This window comes from Rhyacophila brunnea, unplaced genomic scaffold, assembly GCF_057557595.1.
Source record: "Rhyacophila brunnea isolate RB1 unplaced genomic scaffold, BYU_Rbru_1.0 scaffold_17, whole genome shotgun sequence".
Lineage (NCBI taxonomy): Eukaryota > Metazoa > Arthropoda > Insecta > Trichoptera > Rhyacophilidae > Rhyacophila > Rhyacophila brunnea.
Genome location: NW_028232827.1, coordinates 38,180,632 through 38,197,517, shown reverse-complemented (window position 1 = coordinate 38,197,517; position 16,886 = coordinate 38,180,632). Strand labels below are relative to the sequence as shown.

General features: G+C 35.9%; 1 protein-coding gene across 1 annotated transcript in view; it reads left to right on the top strand.

Moving 5' to 3' along the window:
• Lis-1 (LisH and WD40 domain-containing Lis-1) overlaps window positions 1-16,886 on the top strand; it is a 100,996-nt gene that overhangs the window by 8,304 nt on the left and 75,806 nt on the right. Inside the window, exon 2 of the mRNA XM_085944213.1 lies at window positions 11,624-11,815. Coding sequence (XP_085800339.1) covers window positions 11,778-11,815 — 38 coding nt within the window. The 5' untranslated portion in view covers window positions 11,624-11,777. The remainder of the gene's footprint in view (window positions 1-11,623; window positions 11,816-16,886) is intronic.

Below are 16,886 nucleotides of genomic sequence, written 5' to 3'. Positions count from 1 at the left end.
CATCGATAATTTACTATAATTCAGAATATATTATTTAATAGGTAAAATATATCATGGTTTTTGTTATCATCAATAAAATAATTGTTTTAACTTTTCATTGACTTCTGTTATATGTTCACTTCATATTTTTGATCTGGGGGGTCCCCGCTTTCAAGTCCCAAATAATTTATTCATCTGTAATATAGGTACACATTTGGATTCTTGGCCTAATGTAACTGAACTATTACATTAGCCCACGATGGCCGAGCGGCTTAGGCATCTGCTTATAATATCCTAGGTTCGAATCCTGGGTCTGGCAAATAGGTACGCATTGTTTTTCAATTTGTGTTTGGAGTCGATATGGACCTAATAGGTTGAGCAAGTGGCTAATATCCATTTCTCGTTAAAAACAAAATCTGTTAATACAACCTCCACCCTGTGGAGGCCCATATGATCCTCTAAGGATCAAACATCATGCAGTAGTAGTAATAGGTTGAATAAGTGACTTCATATTATATTAGTCTATTGAATTAAGCATATTTCTTTACCATTATCAGCTGAATTAGTAATATAACAGATCTGTCAAAGAACCAAATTAAAATGAGTAAAACGAACACCGTATACCTACCTACTTCTAAACCGGACTGAGGTTCGCAACGCGATATGACGACGCCCACCTGGCTGGTCTTTGTGAGCCGAGACTGATGGACTGTTATTTATTATTCATTCAAACAATTCGCTAGGACTCCTGCATGCTTTTTATTATGGTCAGCTGTTGTGGCCGTTGGAATGATTACAAACATACGCATAGAACTAATAGTAAGTCAGTAGGTACTTCACGTTCAGAGCGTTAATTTTATTGTCAATATGACACTGAAAATGTTAAAAGAATTTTCCCACACGTGTTCTGGTATACCCACTGTCAGTAGGTACAATCGTTGTAGATTTAATCGATATTCTTTTTACAGCATTTATTTCTATTTCGTGGGCTTATTAACAAATAATAGTATTCATTTTCATATTCCCACCAACGTCATTGTAACTCCGCAGTCATGGTTTGCCCTGCGATGTACCTACACACTATAGTCAGTATACTATGGTGTTTCATGAATCTGTCTATAGTGCGGTTATCATAATATTTGGTGTAGTTGCCTTAAGGGTGTTCAGGTTGATGATTTTGTGAATGGTTTACTTAATAGGTACTATCGACTAGTGTTGCTTTGTGACCCGGGATCCTTCTTTCGGTATCTTCATGCACTATGCACGCTAGGAGTGTATCATGAATCATGGTGATTGAATGATAATATATAAATATATAAAATAACCAAAGCACTCGAACACTGTACTTTCGATAAATTTTGTAAATTTTGATATCCATTGAAAACCCACTTAGGGTTTTCAAAGTATTAATAATATTACAATTAATAATAAGTATACAACGTTATAATGTTGTTTGAACGAATAAGAAAATGTGTTCTGTCTATCTATACGTATAGTATTTAAGCAAAGGCAAACGGCCTATCTGAATAGTCTTGATAATGGTGTTACAACCGAAATAGCTATCGACAAACCTTTTAAAAACCTGTAGAATTTAATATTAATTGTATTTTCATTTCTTGTAAAATAGAATTCTACCAAGTAAATGCTAACTCAATTAATTAATTGTATTTATAGTCAATACATGTTTGTTTATATTATTTTATCATTGTTGCCCATGTACCTATAATCCTTCAATTATGATAGCTTGATTAGTGCTCGCAGCACAAGTAATTTTAACATTAACAATTAATAGTGGCTGGCTTTTAACTGGCTTTATTTGTGACGGTAAACAATAATAAATAATATATAGGATAACCGAGTACACTGTGGGACTAATTTATTGTCTCTAGCGGGTTGTGTGAAACTATGCAATTCCTTTACTGATACATAAAAAAAATATTAACTACCCGTTATATTGAGTCTTGTAGATTAGTCATACAATACTAGGGCATTGATTGTTGTGTTTTTTTTTACAATTCATTGAACATTTAGGCATAAAGCCCACCAAAGCGGCGCTCGATGCGCTCACTACGAAGTAGGCCCCCTCCCACCCGCGCATTACCCTTCACCTATGTAATAAGGGGCTCAAGCAGCACAAAATAATTATTATTATCAGCGTCTCTCATAACAAAGCAATAAAAATATTATTAAATTTCTCGGGGCTTGTAATTAAAATCGGACACGCAATAACTAAACAAAGAGTTCGCTGTTATTAAATAATGGCTTCTCGCCCGTCGCTTCGACGACGCTTCGAGGAGCGTGATTTTGCTCGCCGTTTTCAATGAATGGACTACGTTGTATTTTCGTTAAATCGTATCGCCGAGAAGCCAAAAATCGAAGACTCATGGGGCAGGCGGGCATAATGCGTCGTCAAATCCAGTGCGCCACTTGTGAAATTTTGCGCGAGAGCCCCACTTGCTGCGTTAAGTGGGTTTTACGCCTAAGGGCTAAGATACACGGCACTGCAGTTGGAGTGCGTCGACGCAGGTCTTACTCGATTTCAAATGCATCCGATTGGAATCTCCAATTAAATAAAAAAAATACAATTGCTTGTTGTACCTCTTTCTGGTTGTCACGGGGCGACCAAACTTTTTCAGATTTTTTAGTCTCTTATTTGATTACATAATGTGTCTAGCCCAACTGCGAATTGTCTGTTTGTATTTTTATAATACAGCTGGTATACACTGTTGCTGATGTTAATAATATGTTGGACAACTTAGTATTACAATGGAATATTACATACTAACCTACCAGTAAAACATTTGTTTGTGGTGGCTTTGTTATGTTCTATCATAGTTAGTGGATTCATTATTGCATTATTAAACATCTATCTACACTTGCAAGTCCTATGAACTGTTCAAATCCTTAGTCAATAACTCTCGGTTATTTATGCGTTATGTATACTATTTGTACCTACGTTTAATATAAGTTCTTGATACGATCTCAATATGCAATCAACCTGACTCGTACCAACAATATGCCAATTCAAAAAGTCTAGTCTGTTTTAGGTAAGGTCCAAAATGTTCAACGGTACCAAAAATCGTGATCTCCCCGTAAAACCGCGGCCCAGTTCGATTTCCTCGTGGCATTTCGTTTCCGATTTAAAAGGTCGCCTCTCCAAGTATGTGCACTGATTGCCCTTTAGAATAACCATAGCATTTTGTGTGTTACAAATTTATTTAAAGGAAACTAATTCTACGCTATGAACGAAAATGTTACCTCCGGGGCTTCGTGATGTTTACATTGTGAAAACATTTCTGTATACATTAAAGATCTTTTCGTGGCTGATATTCTGTCATTTTTTGAGCGATTAAGACTTTTCACCCCTCTCGATCCTCTACTTTTCTCAGGGTAGGGTGAAGGATGTCCCCAGTCAGCTCCTTCACTCTGCTTCTCCTTCCTTAGAGGCAACCCAAAACCACCAGTCTCAAAGTTATCCGGTTCGCAATATGTCCAAAAAATTGCACAACGCGGCTAAAACATATTGTCCTGAGCCGCTCCTTTAAGGTGATGTCTCTATGTAAAGTTGTTATCGAAAAATAGCTAGAAAAGTTTATTAATTGGTAAATATATATTCAAAAGTAATGAGAAAAATAAAATAAAAAATTAAGATGTATCGTGGAGTTCTATATACCAAAAATACGTGTCAAATTCGGTACATTTCTATCGGGTGGTAAGAATGAATGACATAAGATTTATTATAAAAATTACGATAAAAATGTACGTAAATCTATTACCTAGGGAAACGCTAAACGTTAATTGGAATTTATTATATCCTTATATCTTTTTTTTTCAAATTTAAAAAACATCGATTTAGAGGTTAGAAAGCATGCAATTAAAATCGAAACATCTCGGTTCAGACATAATTTATCGCAAAAAACGGTTAGCGTTTCTATTAAAAATATTATTTATTAATTTTTAGGCTAGTTATTTAAATTTAATCTTGTATTTTTGTATATTAACGAATCGATTGTAAATAAAATGAATATTTGACAAGACTTTATCGACATATGCTGCTAACGCGGAAATAAATCGAACTATTTTTGAAACAGTACTTGCATAGATTAAAAAATACATACACACACACATACATTGAAAATAAAGGTTCGCCAGGTACGAAGACAAAAACTGTGTTAATTCTGCTGTCAATAATTTTTGTTTGCGATATTGGAGCATATGTCAATGGACTACATATATCAACCTCCACTTTCTGAAATAGTGTTGTGTAATTATTTCAGATATTTATTACTGTTTTGACGTACCTACCTTTTATAAAGCGATTTTAAAATAAATATAGTTTCATAATAATATAAAGAAAGCATACGAGCGAAAATGCCTAAGATACTTCTGACACACATCAAATTTAATCTTTGTCTAGTAACTGTACAATTTATCCATATTTATGTTAAGTGTTTAAAATGTTATAAGTAAAAAAAAAATCGTCTATTCACGTGGTAGTCGCGAAAATTATGAACAATATACAATGTTAAAAATAATAAGAATTGTTAAAATTTCTAGTCACAATATTATTCAAAGACAAATTAACCCGATCAAAACAGCCTCGACAAACTTCCACTTCACTAACTTTTGTTCTATATGTTTATCCTGGATACAGCGGCAAACACATTTTGAAAATAGCCGATATACTGGATTATTTGTTAGTTTGGGTTAGTTTAAGTTAGATTAGGTAATCCTAACAAATAATCCAGTATATAGGCTATTTTCAAAATGTCTTTGCCGCTGTATCCAGGATAACCGACTTGTACCCTAACTTTAATTACATACATACTATTATACTATATTTGGGCCATCAAACGTTCATTCCTGTCTACGGCCTTAAAATTATTATCTACGTGCCTATATAACTGTATGCCGTCCTGTCAAAAAGTGGAGGTTGATAATTTAGTATGTAGAAAATAGAAGTTATTATTATTCTCCATAAAATATAGGGTAAACAATTCAGTGAATGAACACATAAGAGGTGAATTTGAAAATAAATTAAATTAAAAACGATTAAATGAACTAAGAAAATTATAACAATAGGTAGGCACAATAAATTGTGTATAACCGTGGTATTACTAATTTTATGCCGTGATGCTTTGATAGTTGAACTTTTCATAATATTTGGATCACTATTTAGTTGCTCATTTATCTGCTACATCATAAAGTCGTAAATATTGTTTTTTTATGAAGCAATCATAAATACAAAAAATTAAGATCTACTTTTCAATCATAGTAGATACCTAGGAATATGGTATAGGTGTTGATAATTTTTAATTATTTATTCGAGATCTTCAGGGAATTACCTAGAAATCACTGGGCCAATAAGGTTTCTTTTTATATCTCCAAATCCATTTCACTTACACATTTATAGGTAAAATAAATAAAACTATCTTTTATTTTATCTTGCACTGTTCTTTAAAATCGACATTAGATTTTTTCAAAGAAATAACGTTCTGTCTTTTTCTTACAATATTATGTAATCAGTGGTGCACTTACTTCAAATTCTAAATTTTTTTCTTACGTTTTACAATTTTTTTTTTAATTTGTCACTTATTTTGTCCTTGGGTTTGCTTATCAAGATTTGTTCGCATGTTTATTTACGTTTTTTCTTACCTCCAACTTCTTTTTTATTCAATTCGTTGCGTGTCTTACTTTATTCTTATCTCAGATATAGTTAGTTAGTTAATACAAACCGTCCACTCTGTGGAGGCCCATATGAACCCATTAGGATCGGACATGGTTGAAACGAAATGAATTGGGATGTCTATATAATATCGACATTGTCATAATTATAACTACAGTCGAACTCGGTTATTACAATCTCGGACATAGCGAGATCTCGGATGTAATGAGGAAACAGTCGTTGACATTTGGTATATGATTTTCTCCATACATTTTTATTCACTGTTATAACGAGATACTTATCGGATATACCGAGCTAAAATACTGGTAATGTGTTGATCGTTTAAAGACATTTCGACCCTAAGCAATAAAATCCGATCGGACAGGATGCCGCCGGGGACAGATTACGTTTATGACACTAGTTAAGTGTCTAATTGTTGTTTTCGCCGACAATAAAAATACCTATTCTCTGATATAACGAGTACCGCTTATAACGAGCAAATTCAGCCGGTCCAACCTTCCTAGTAATAACCAAGTACAACTGTATATTCCTTATTTTGTTTAATAATAATTCGAATGGCATTTGTTTTGCTATTCATTTCATATCATTCTTTTATTCCACCTCTAGTAGAAATTCGATGTAATTGTCAATTGTACAAGATTAAACTCGATCTTATAAACATTTGTACTTAAATGTTCATTTACTACTATAAATGAATTTTACTGTAGAAAAATATTTATATTAATTCGTATTGACAACGTAAAAAAATCTGGTTCATTGACTGGACAGGATACCCTTGTATTGCCACTGTAAAAATAACTACGGTAAACAAAATGTAAAAATCATAAACACTTTAAATCAAATCGACATGTTAGAATTGTAAATATTTTATGTGGAAATATTAATTGTAAATATTTTTACATAGGTAAGTAAATATATAATAAATTTAAATGCATTTTTATCAAGCTTATAATTTTTAATATGTGGCGACACACAATATTTTATTTTATATTTTATTGCCATCTGGTTGCGATCGACGAAAGTTTTTAGTAACACATTTTTAGAAATTCATGGTAGATGCCTGTAGATGCCTTTAGATGGCGTTGAAGTCACATTTGATCGTAAATTGAGGCAAAGAATTCGCCTTAACCAGTTTACATGAAATTCGTTTTAAAATCAACCACGTGGAAACCTGGATGATCACGTCGTATTGCATCACTATTGTTTTGCTGTAGGAGTGAGAGAAAAGTAAGGTGTGAATCCCTTCGCTTTAAACTGAGGCGTAGCTCCCCTTACCGTCGCGCAGTAGGCTTTTTATAAAGTATGATAATAGTTCGACGATAAATGTCACGAGTTCCCAAAAAACGTTGTCACGACGAATGGGAAATTTAGTATTTCTTTGTGACAGTGAAAAACAAGTGTTGTTATTTAATTTGCAACGCCTTAGTGTCCTCGTCCAAATATAATACGTTTGTTCAAGTTGAAGAATGTCAATGGGAGAGTGTGGTAGATTACTGAACAGCCTACCTGTTTGAAGTTGGACATGCTTGGTGTGCTTTGGGCTTTTAGTGATACCCAACTACAATACATATGTTGATTCAGTCACCCGTTAGGTCATAATATAATCTATCCACCTGTACGTAATTAAATATGGCATCTCAGCTATAAAAATATCTTCATCTCCATAATACTATACACGGTACACAAATAGTCAGGTATTACGTATTTGATATTAAAACACATTCGTTCTAGCAGCTGTTTTCGCCCACTGTTTCCTCCGATCTATATCCACCTCCGGTTGTATTATTATTTACCTGCGTCGTAACGCTGCTCGTTTCGTGTTTGTGGAGGTCAGTGCGATTCGATCGATAAACGTAACCATTAGATATTATGTTGGAGACGTGAAAGAACATTGTTTGTTTTCAATTTTAACCGCGCTCTTATCAAGCCACTTATGGTCATGGGCCATGATTTAGGCCATTTAGGGAATCGGCGAAAATCGAAGCAGTTTCGCCCCATATTCCGAAATTAGTAGGAAACCCAAAAACATGGGAAGTGGATTGCCTTCTGAATGAGACTGTCAGAAGGTATAGTTCTCTATTGTGGAGAAATAATTGATAATCTTTAACATGATACCATCAGTATGGAATTATTATTGTTTAATTTCACTAATATGACAAGTCAGTTACACCTTCTTCCATAAATAAAACTATTGTAAATAATGTCTACATAGTGCATGGTACATGTTTTACTCATGATCTCCGACGCTAACGCGTTACGAAAAATAGACGTAGAATAACTATAGACGCGCAGCCCGCGCCCCGCCCCGCCCCGATTACTTACGCGCGCCGATTATTTTCGTTTTACGTTCAGTAGCCTACATTCTGTGCGACATATTGTTCGTCTGTTATTATTACTTCTTTAGTTTTATTATTGTTATTACATTATTTTCAGAAAATTAAAATTATTGTTTGAATCCTTCGGTTACTTTGACAAATAAATTTTCTTTCAAATTTGGACAACCAGAATTCAGAGAATTAGTAGGCAAAGCATGTTCCATGTTTAATAATTTTAGACGTCAGTTACCATCGTCTGAGGGGCCGAAGGGGGCGAAGACTCCCCGCGAGGCGCAAAGCGCCGAGTTTTTCATCGACAACCTAATAAATTCTGAACTAGATTGACAATCCCGACTAGCTAAATCGTGATTTGTTTCAACATCGTGCAATTCACATCGTTTGGCGGGTAGGTGCTTCGTTCCTTGTGACAAAGACCGTCCAAAATTCTCGTAAGCAACAAAACAAGATACACAGGGAACACACAATAATGGGAAGTGGGTTACTTTCTTGGTGAGGCTGAAACAAGGTATAATTCTTGAGTTTGGAGAAATATGGGAAACACACATGTTAAAGAAGAATAATAATAATATGTTATTTTCAATAGTTTGTATCATAATTATGCATTACAATTTGTCAAGATTGGTACCTAATATTTGACGACACTAGGCGGTGCTTTGCTCAGGTTTTGGCCTGACCGTCATTAATTAATAAACCGAAACTGGATTTATTGGTCCATGGCGACTGGCTTTCGTATTTGTTTTAATTTGTTCTGTGGTATGTAGGTAGAGGACCTACGCATATTTTATTCCTGGCACTGATATGTGTTTTGGGCGTTCGGTAATCTCCTGGGAATGTGAAGAAATCTTCTATTTTTCCAACGACTATAACAAGGCAGTGCACAGACAGATTTACTATATGTATTTTTCTCTACCCACCGAGCCTGAGGATTGGCGAAAATTCGAGTGTTTCCCAAAATACACGAAGCCGTCCATTACTGAGAATCGTGGTCATTTTGGAATAGGTACTGCGGACTTCTAAATAATCTTGCTCCATTTTTCTCCATCTTTCGCAAGCTGTGTTTGATCCTATCGGTTTTCCAGCGGATTCGTTCAATTTGTTTTTTTGGGCCTCATAATATGTGTTCGTCGTCTGATCCTTATATACCAGGCACACTTCTTAAGGCCATGCATTAGTTGAGGCACGGTCTAAAAAGATCGTTCCTAGGCGATGTGCGGATTGCGGGTCGCGGGTGCAAAAGACGCCTGTCAAACGAAATATTATATCTCATATAAATCCAACATACGTCCATTTTATGTTCTGTTTATTATTCTATTAGTAACAATAATAATATATTCATTGACATGTTTTCTTTTTAAAGTAAATGGGTAACGTTTTTAGTCATCTTTACACGATTTTAGAATTAATTGGCCCGTCGCCATCACGCAGCAAAGTGACGTATGTCTGACTCGACGTTCTCTCAATGAATGCGAAGCGAGTACAAAATTTCGTCGCGCGTACAGTTGAAAATTATTTGGCGTTTCACTGATGCGTCACCTTAAGACAAATTGATGTTTCGATGCTTTCTGGAACACCACACAAGCATACAGACAGAGTACAGTCTTTCTCTGCGCAGCTCGTGCAACACCGGGGCATTGTTCTATCCAGGACACCTACAGTACGTTGTAATCGGCTAAAAACGTTTTTATTTATTAGAAGAAAAATAACGTGAGTGAGGTGACGTTTGTTCATATTCACATTCATATTCAGAACACTTTATACGAATCATATTGCCAAAGTAAAATATTCGTTTGAATTATGTGTAGGATGATACTTTTATAATAGATCATTTTTACATCATTCTACCGTTAGTCACTAATCGCCTGATTTCGCCACATAAGTTATGGCGCATATTAGGCCACACATGACTATGCATCTAGTCTTTAGTTTGTTATAGTGACAATATTATGGCAATCTTTGGAATATATTTTGCTCATATTACTTTCCTAGCTTAAATATTATGTTTACTCGGGAAATGACGTAAAATTATGTGGCTGTCTCTCCACAGTATGAAAATTTTATTAAATCATCACTTCTTGCGGAGTTTTTTTTAATGTACCTATGTAGGTATATCTATTTTATTACCTTTCACCGAAAAATTTCCAATACACATACCTATAAGAACGCTGGTGCTATTTTTAAAAGGTAGAACGATGCTGAGCAGACTCTCGGATCTAGTCTTTAGCAATGAATTCACCAGGCTCCCAAATTAGCCATGTCTGGAACCGAATAAGGTCATTCGCTCGATAATCTCACCTTCTACGAATGTGTACGTAGGTATGTGGTCCGCACAAGGCTGCATGCATTTGGTACCTATGCTGTGTGTTGAACTGTTCAATCTATCTGTGGTATATTACTATTTTTAGTATAGTATTTACTGTGACTTGCCAAAATTGTAAAAGAATTTTTCCTCTTATAGTATAGTAAAGTAAAACTGTTTAATGTTGGGTCATTCAAACTCATAAGTACCTACTCTATTGACTTTTTTCATGTTTGATAAACTTTGGTTTATAATTATGTGTAACAAAACAACTCCACTGGCATGACAATCACAGCAGGGTAAAGGAAGTATGCGTATTTATAGATAACTTATAAACTCTGACCAAATAATACTATAATTTGAAAACGCTTCTGAGAAAATATTATAGCCCATAGAAAAAATCTTTTTTGAAAATAAAAACGACACCCAGCAGGAATCGAACCTGCGCCTCTCGGGATTTGCGCCCACGCACATAGACCACAATGTTATAGACATCTTAATATCCAATTGCGACAAATTTTAACTAATGGCTCTTACAATACTCTGCAGCGCTTTTTAAATTGAGTCACTATTGGCAATCAGCTTTTGTATTTTAAATCAAATTAGGTATCAATTACCTTAATTACTGACCGACGTCACGAATCACTTTTTTTGGTACATTCTTAAATCTTGTGAATTATTCGTTGAATTAAAAAAATGGTAGGTACTATGTATATCTTTTCGACACAAATTGTAAAGGCTCTTATCTTATTACTTATATGTACGGTAACCATTCGTCCTTTATGTAATGTATCTTCTACGTTCTCCTTCCTTTTGAAGTCAGTACATAATTGGTAATTTTGAAAACCGTAAAATTAATATACCTAAATAAAAAAGTAGCGTATAGACAAACAATGAGAAATAATCTTTACGTCCGTATTATGATGGGTACAAATTCTCCCTGACATGTCCAACGCCCAGAATATTGTGCCGATTTCTGAGATTGCGTAGTCAAGAATACCCCAAAGTCTGCCTTTGACTTTTCCTCTATAATGTATGATCATTAGTGACACAATATGCTGTTCCAATAAGTTATACCTAACTACATAATTTATCAGATGTATGTAGCTTTATTGAGCTTGATAACCACCTACCAGTTATCTTGGTTTGACAACATGCTAAAGGCCTTTTTCTAGATCCACCTTTTTGAATGGTTCAACATCTTGCTGATTTAATTAATTCAGTTTTTGTCCTTACGCGTTATGCCCAGCATGAACTATCTTGCCGTGCTCACACATACACTGTATAAACCTAAACTAATCGATGAATTTTCTTTTTTGCCTTCAGGTGATGGATCATCGGCGGGTCAACGAGTAAGAGTGAATCAGTAGAAGCAGTGAGTGTCCGTCAGTAGTAGCTTGCAGACCCGACGAGCGCTGTCATCGGGCCCGCGCCGACTGGCGACTGCGACGAGACCGGGGCTACTCGTGCACCGACCACCATGAAAATGGTCTTATCGCAGCGACAACGGGAGGAGCTGTAAGTCTATCCAAACTGCGTCACTTGAACACTATCGATTGATTGGTACCCTTAATATGATATTCTTGACTTGATTCTGGAGCCAACCATTCCTTAATCCAGTGGTTTCCAAACTTGATGTTACTAAGCCTCCCTTTTAAAAAAATCTAATCTTGGCGCCTCCCCCCCGTTATTTCATTAAATAATACACTTAAATTAAATAGCCAACAATGTACTAAGTAATACAAAGATGAAAAAAACTTAATTATAAAAATAAACAATGTTTTACTACTTATATATATTATATTCATTTTTTAATTTATTTATTTTTCATGCGATGGATGTGGATAGCACAAAGTGATCTTTTTTCTACTAAACGGGATCTATATTTGGATTTCATTGCAGCTAAAGGCCATATTCCATTGGCAGACGCACAGACCCAACCCGATCCAACGATCGACGCCAACCGTTGTCGCTAGCTATTTGCAATTACACGCAACGATTCAATCTCGTTGGTCCGTGATTTGATTGGTTAAAATAATACTAGTGTTGCTATTATTAAAAATATAGGTTGAGTGAAAACTAGATATTTCTTAGATTGGTGGCTACACTGAACGCATTCCCGCGCAATTTTACGTCAACAAAACTGAGCTGTCAGTTGTCAAACCTAGCGAGCATCAGATCTGTTAAAATTTATGCGGCCGTTTGACATTTATAGAAAGTTTGTATACTTATTGTTAATTTACATCATGAATAACCGGGCGAGCTTGAATCTCCAAACCAATTGAGTAATTCGAATATCGAAATCAAATAATCCAAAGACTAATTTATTGTAGCAAGTATGGCTATATTTCAACTGGCTCAGGCGGTCAGGACTCGCCGTAAATGAAAACACTCGGTCAAAAGTTGGCTAACTGAAGAACAGCGTGATCGCCATTGAATATGGCGGATTTTTTTACGTTCCACACTATATCTTTGGCGTGTATTTATTCGACGAGGACTGTGTCCTCGGTGATACTCCATATATATTTTTTAAGTTTTCGCCATCTTGTAGTTGTTCAGTTGAAATCGACCAGTAGAATGAAATGAACGACCGTTTGCATGACTCAGGCGCATATTCGGCTATTTTCGTACGCTTTCGGCAATCTTCGCTTGATAATGAAAGGATCGCACGACGGATAATAGAAAATTTTCCACTTTCGACCCGATCGCTCACGATCCTTGAAAACCATAGAGAATAGAGTTTGACAGTCGTGGCAGACAATCGGGCCAGACGCAATCTGCCAATGGAATATGGGCTTTATGCAGAAAATCCAGTTTCGGATAAATATGATGTTATGATTAAATGGTAGCAGTACTTTACTTACAACTTGCATTACTTTTATTGACAAAGTATTAGGTTATTCTTCACTTCGGTTCAACCAAAATTGAACTAGGGTTTTTGTTTCAATGAATTATCGCATGATAATTCTATCATTTTTTCCCCTTTCAATAGTAGTCAATCCAAAACTCATCATCCTTCATTGACAAATGGATTCTATCATGGGCCCCACATCCTGAAGCAGGCCCCCAGGCTAGGATCTTTGGCGGGCCCACCTACCTATCGCTGAGGTTAAAGGCGGTAAATGTCACCCGACACTGGCGCAAATATAATTCGAAAATGTTGCACTGAAACATGTGCAGAAGTGACTTATTCATTCGTTTCGGCCTGCCGTGTGACATCACTGTCCCGGCATTACCTCGCCTATGCGCACGAAATGGAATACAGTTGCAGCATTGTGCCCAATTTTACGATTTTCATTGTGCTACCAGGCTAATGCACATACTCGTATTTTGGTATTACTTGTAATCACTGGAATTTCCGAGTTGACACTTCAACGTCTACCGTCGAGCGCCTATCATACTGGATTTCCGTCGCGTCGCCAGACAAAAACGTTAGGCACCCGTAATTTTATTATCGTCAACATTGTATAGTTGTGTAATTTAATATTTCACGGAGTTATCAAACTGTTGTGACACATGCCTCCCACTTGCGAGACAATCCGACATTTCGCGTGGGATTTCAAATATAACAACACAGCCGGAATCTCTGAACAATTCTGATAAAATTGATGCTGCTCTGTAGATCCATATTTTACGCCTAGGTTTTTTTCCGGGGGAAGTCAGTGTATCACATCGGCACGTTTGTGCCATGCTCCAAAGGTTGAATTAGTACCTACCGTGATGTGAACACGGCCAAGTTAATGCCCGATCTCATGTGGCGATTTTTGTCGTTCAACTGTCGGTTGAATGTTGCACATGAAATCGAATGAATGTTCCCACACGTCGCTTCAACTTGAATCGATAGTAATTATAATGGTGAATTTGTTGGTTTGTGCGTCTCCGTAATTTATGATATTATAAGTGACCTGTCCGATGATGAGTGAAGTGATCTCTGCATTACGCCGTCCTAATTAGGGATTGTAATACTGAATGAAAAATCTGCCAAAATTCAAATTAAAATTTATTTATTTTACGTAATAATATAATGAACATAACCAATTATACATTTAAAGCGTTCACGACATGACATAAAATAAGATATACCTAATAATTTTTGAAATATAAATACAGAGCAATGTGAGTTAATAATACAATAAGAAATAAAATAACATAAATAAAAGTAGATGGAAGCACACAGAGTGAACTATTGATAGAGATAGATAGACCCTATCTTAAAAACAACGCCCACCTAAATTCACCCCACGTAAGTGGAGTATATCAATTTCCGAAGCGATTTTATCAAACATGGTTATTGCCCTCCCAATTGGCATCACGGCAGGTTAGTTCCGCACCTTGCGAGAACAAACAACGGATGCCCTCGATTCCAGAGACACACCAGCCAACGCCACCAAGAATGGCAATGGAAAATACCAATACCGGTATTCGTAAAATTATTTAAAAAAAACAGAACTGCATATCTAGCAATTGATATAATATAAGTATGTGGAGATCTCGTTAAAATATTAATATTTTATAGCATGTGTCATTGTTGGTCACCAAGGACGCTGAAGACCCACAGAAATAAACCGTAGCAGTCCTGTTTAGCCTTTTATGTTGATTAATACATTTTGTTTCCAGTTTCAATACCGAATATATCGCTATTGTCTGATTTTTAAAACCGGTATTTCGGTATCGTAAAATACTGGGATGCCGGTTTAGAAATACCGGTATTGCAATCCCTATTCATAACAGCTCAAGGTCTGAAACTACATATTGAGAGACCCGTAGCGTTCTTCACTTGTTCGGATCATCGTGTATGCGACCTCCTTCTTCCACGTCGACTCTCGATGTTCCCACTGACATTGGTCTTTTCAAAATTTTTGTAATCATTCTTGGCCTTGTGGCCAAATATCTGCAGAACTCTCTGAATACATATTATTTTAGAGAGCTGTTCATCCATGTTTATTTCTGTCACGAAGATATTATTGCATGAAATGTCGAATTTAAGTATAGTGTGTAGGTACATTATAATGATTATCATGTACAAATGTAATTATCTAATTAGGTGAATCTGAAAGTTCTGAAGGTTCTGTTGAAATGAACCTGCTAGTGGCGACGGGTGGAGGTAGGCTGTTGTGATCCGACATAAATAGTGTCCACTAAACCTGTCAGTCATACTTTGTTTTCATTGAACTAAGGATACAAATCGCAGATGGAGTTTTTTTTTAAATTTAATTAAACCGTGCACTGTTTGACGGATCTCAACAGGCTACCTCCACCCTTCGCCACTGAAACCGGCATTAGTAAGTGTTAATTGTAGCTAATACAATCAGTAGACCTACGGTAATTTTTGCTTAAATTTCATACATTTAGGTTCCATCTGTATGGAATAGAAGAAGGTTTTTTCAACATTTTTGTATTGGCTCAAGTATTTTTATCTCTCTCATTGTCCATGAGAATATGTCAAAAGTATTAAGTAAAATATATTTATTCGCATGTGATTTTATGCAGTAGGTACGAGGCCAAATTACGGAAATTGTCCGTGATTCACGCCAGGTTTCCCTTGAGATTTACGTTGAACTTTGAAGTTAATGGCTTAGTTATATTACAATTAAGGACTACTAATAAAAAATCGGCACATTGGCATTCACGAATTGCATCGTCTGTCTCGAGTTTTCATAGTTGACATCCAATGCTATAGTCATCAGTCATGTTTGGTTCTACAACCCTTGGTGGATCCTTAGCCTTCACCAGAATGTCTGTCCAATCCGGACTATCCAGCGCCGTCGCTTTCTATTTATTTTTGCCGAAAATTTCCCGTGGTGGAGTCCCCTCTCCTCGGAGTCTTTTTTTGTCCTCAGGAGATGCGTACAAAGCCGATTGGTATATTTGGTGTGTTTAATGGTTTAAATGTGGGAAAAAAGAATACTTCAAAACGACCATACCCAAACAAAATTCAAATTTAATTTTCATACATATATATGGCTGTCCACGATGGCCGAGCTGCTACCTTCAAAATCATATGTTGTTTTTAATATTTCTTTGGATCCAGAGTATGAACCTAATGGGCTGAGCAAATCGCTTACAGTTCAAGAAACTTATCTGTAGAGCGGACAAAAATGGAATTACATTGACGCCATATTCAATACGCCATTCCACTGTCAGATTATGTTCATTTGCGAGTCTTGATTTGGGTAGTTTTTGATTGTGGCTCCCCAGGAATTCTCCAGATAATTTTGTCGCACTGTTCATCCATTTCTCGTAAAAAATAAACAACAAAAAAATCTGTTAATACAACCTTCACTCCGCGGAGGCCAATATGATCTTAGGATCGAACTTTCTGACACATACCACATCCCACCTACGTTCCTTCAACAGGTACCCTTCGCCACTGGTACTTTATCGGTGGCATACAATCCATATACACTAGATAAGAAGCGTCCCAGATGTGTAAATAATACTAAGTATATAGTACGTAAATATTTTCTGAATATCGCAGATTCGACAATGTCACACACCATACTACTTCAATTAGTTATAAACCCCTGAGTAGATAATATGTATCATATTATAATAGGTGAGTAAACATACTTTTTTTCAACAGAATCCC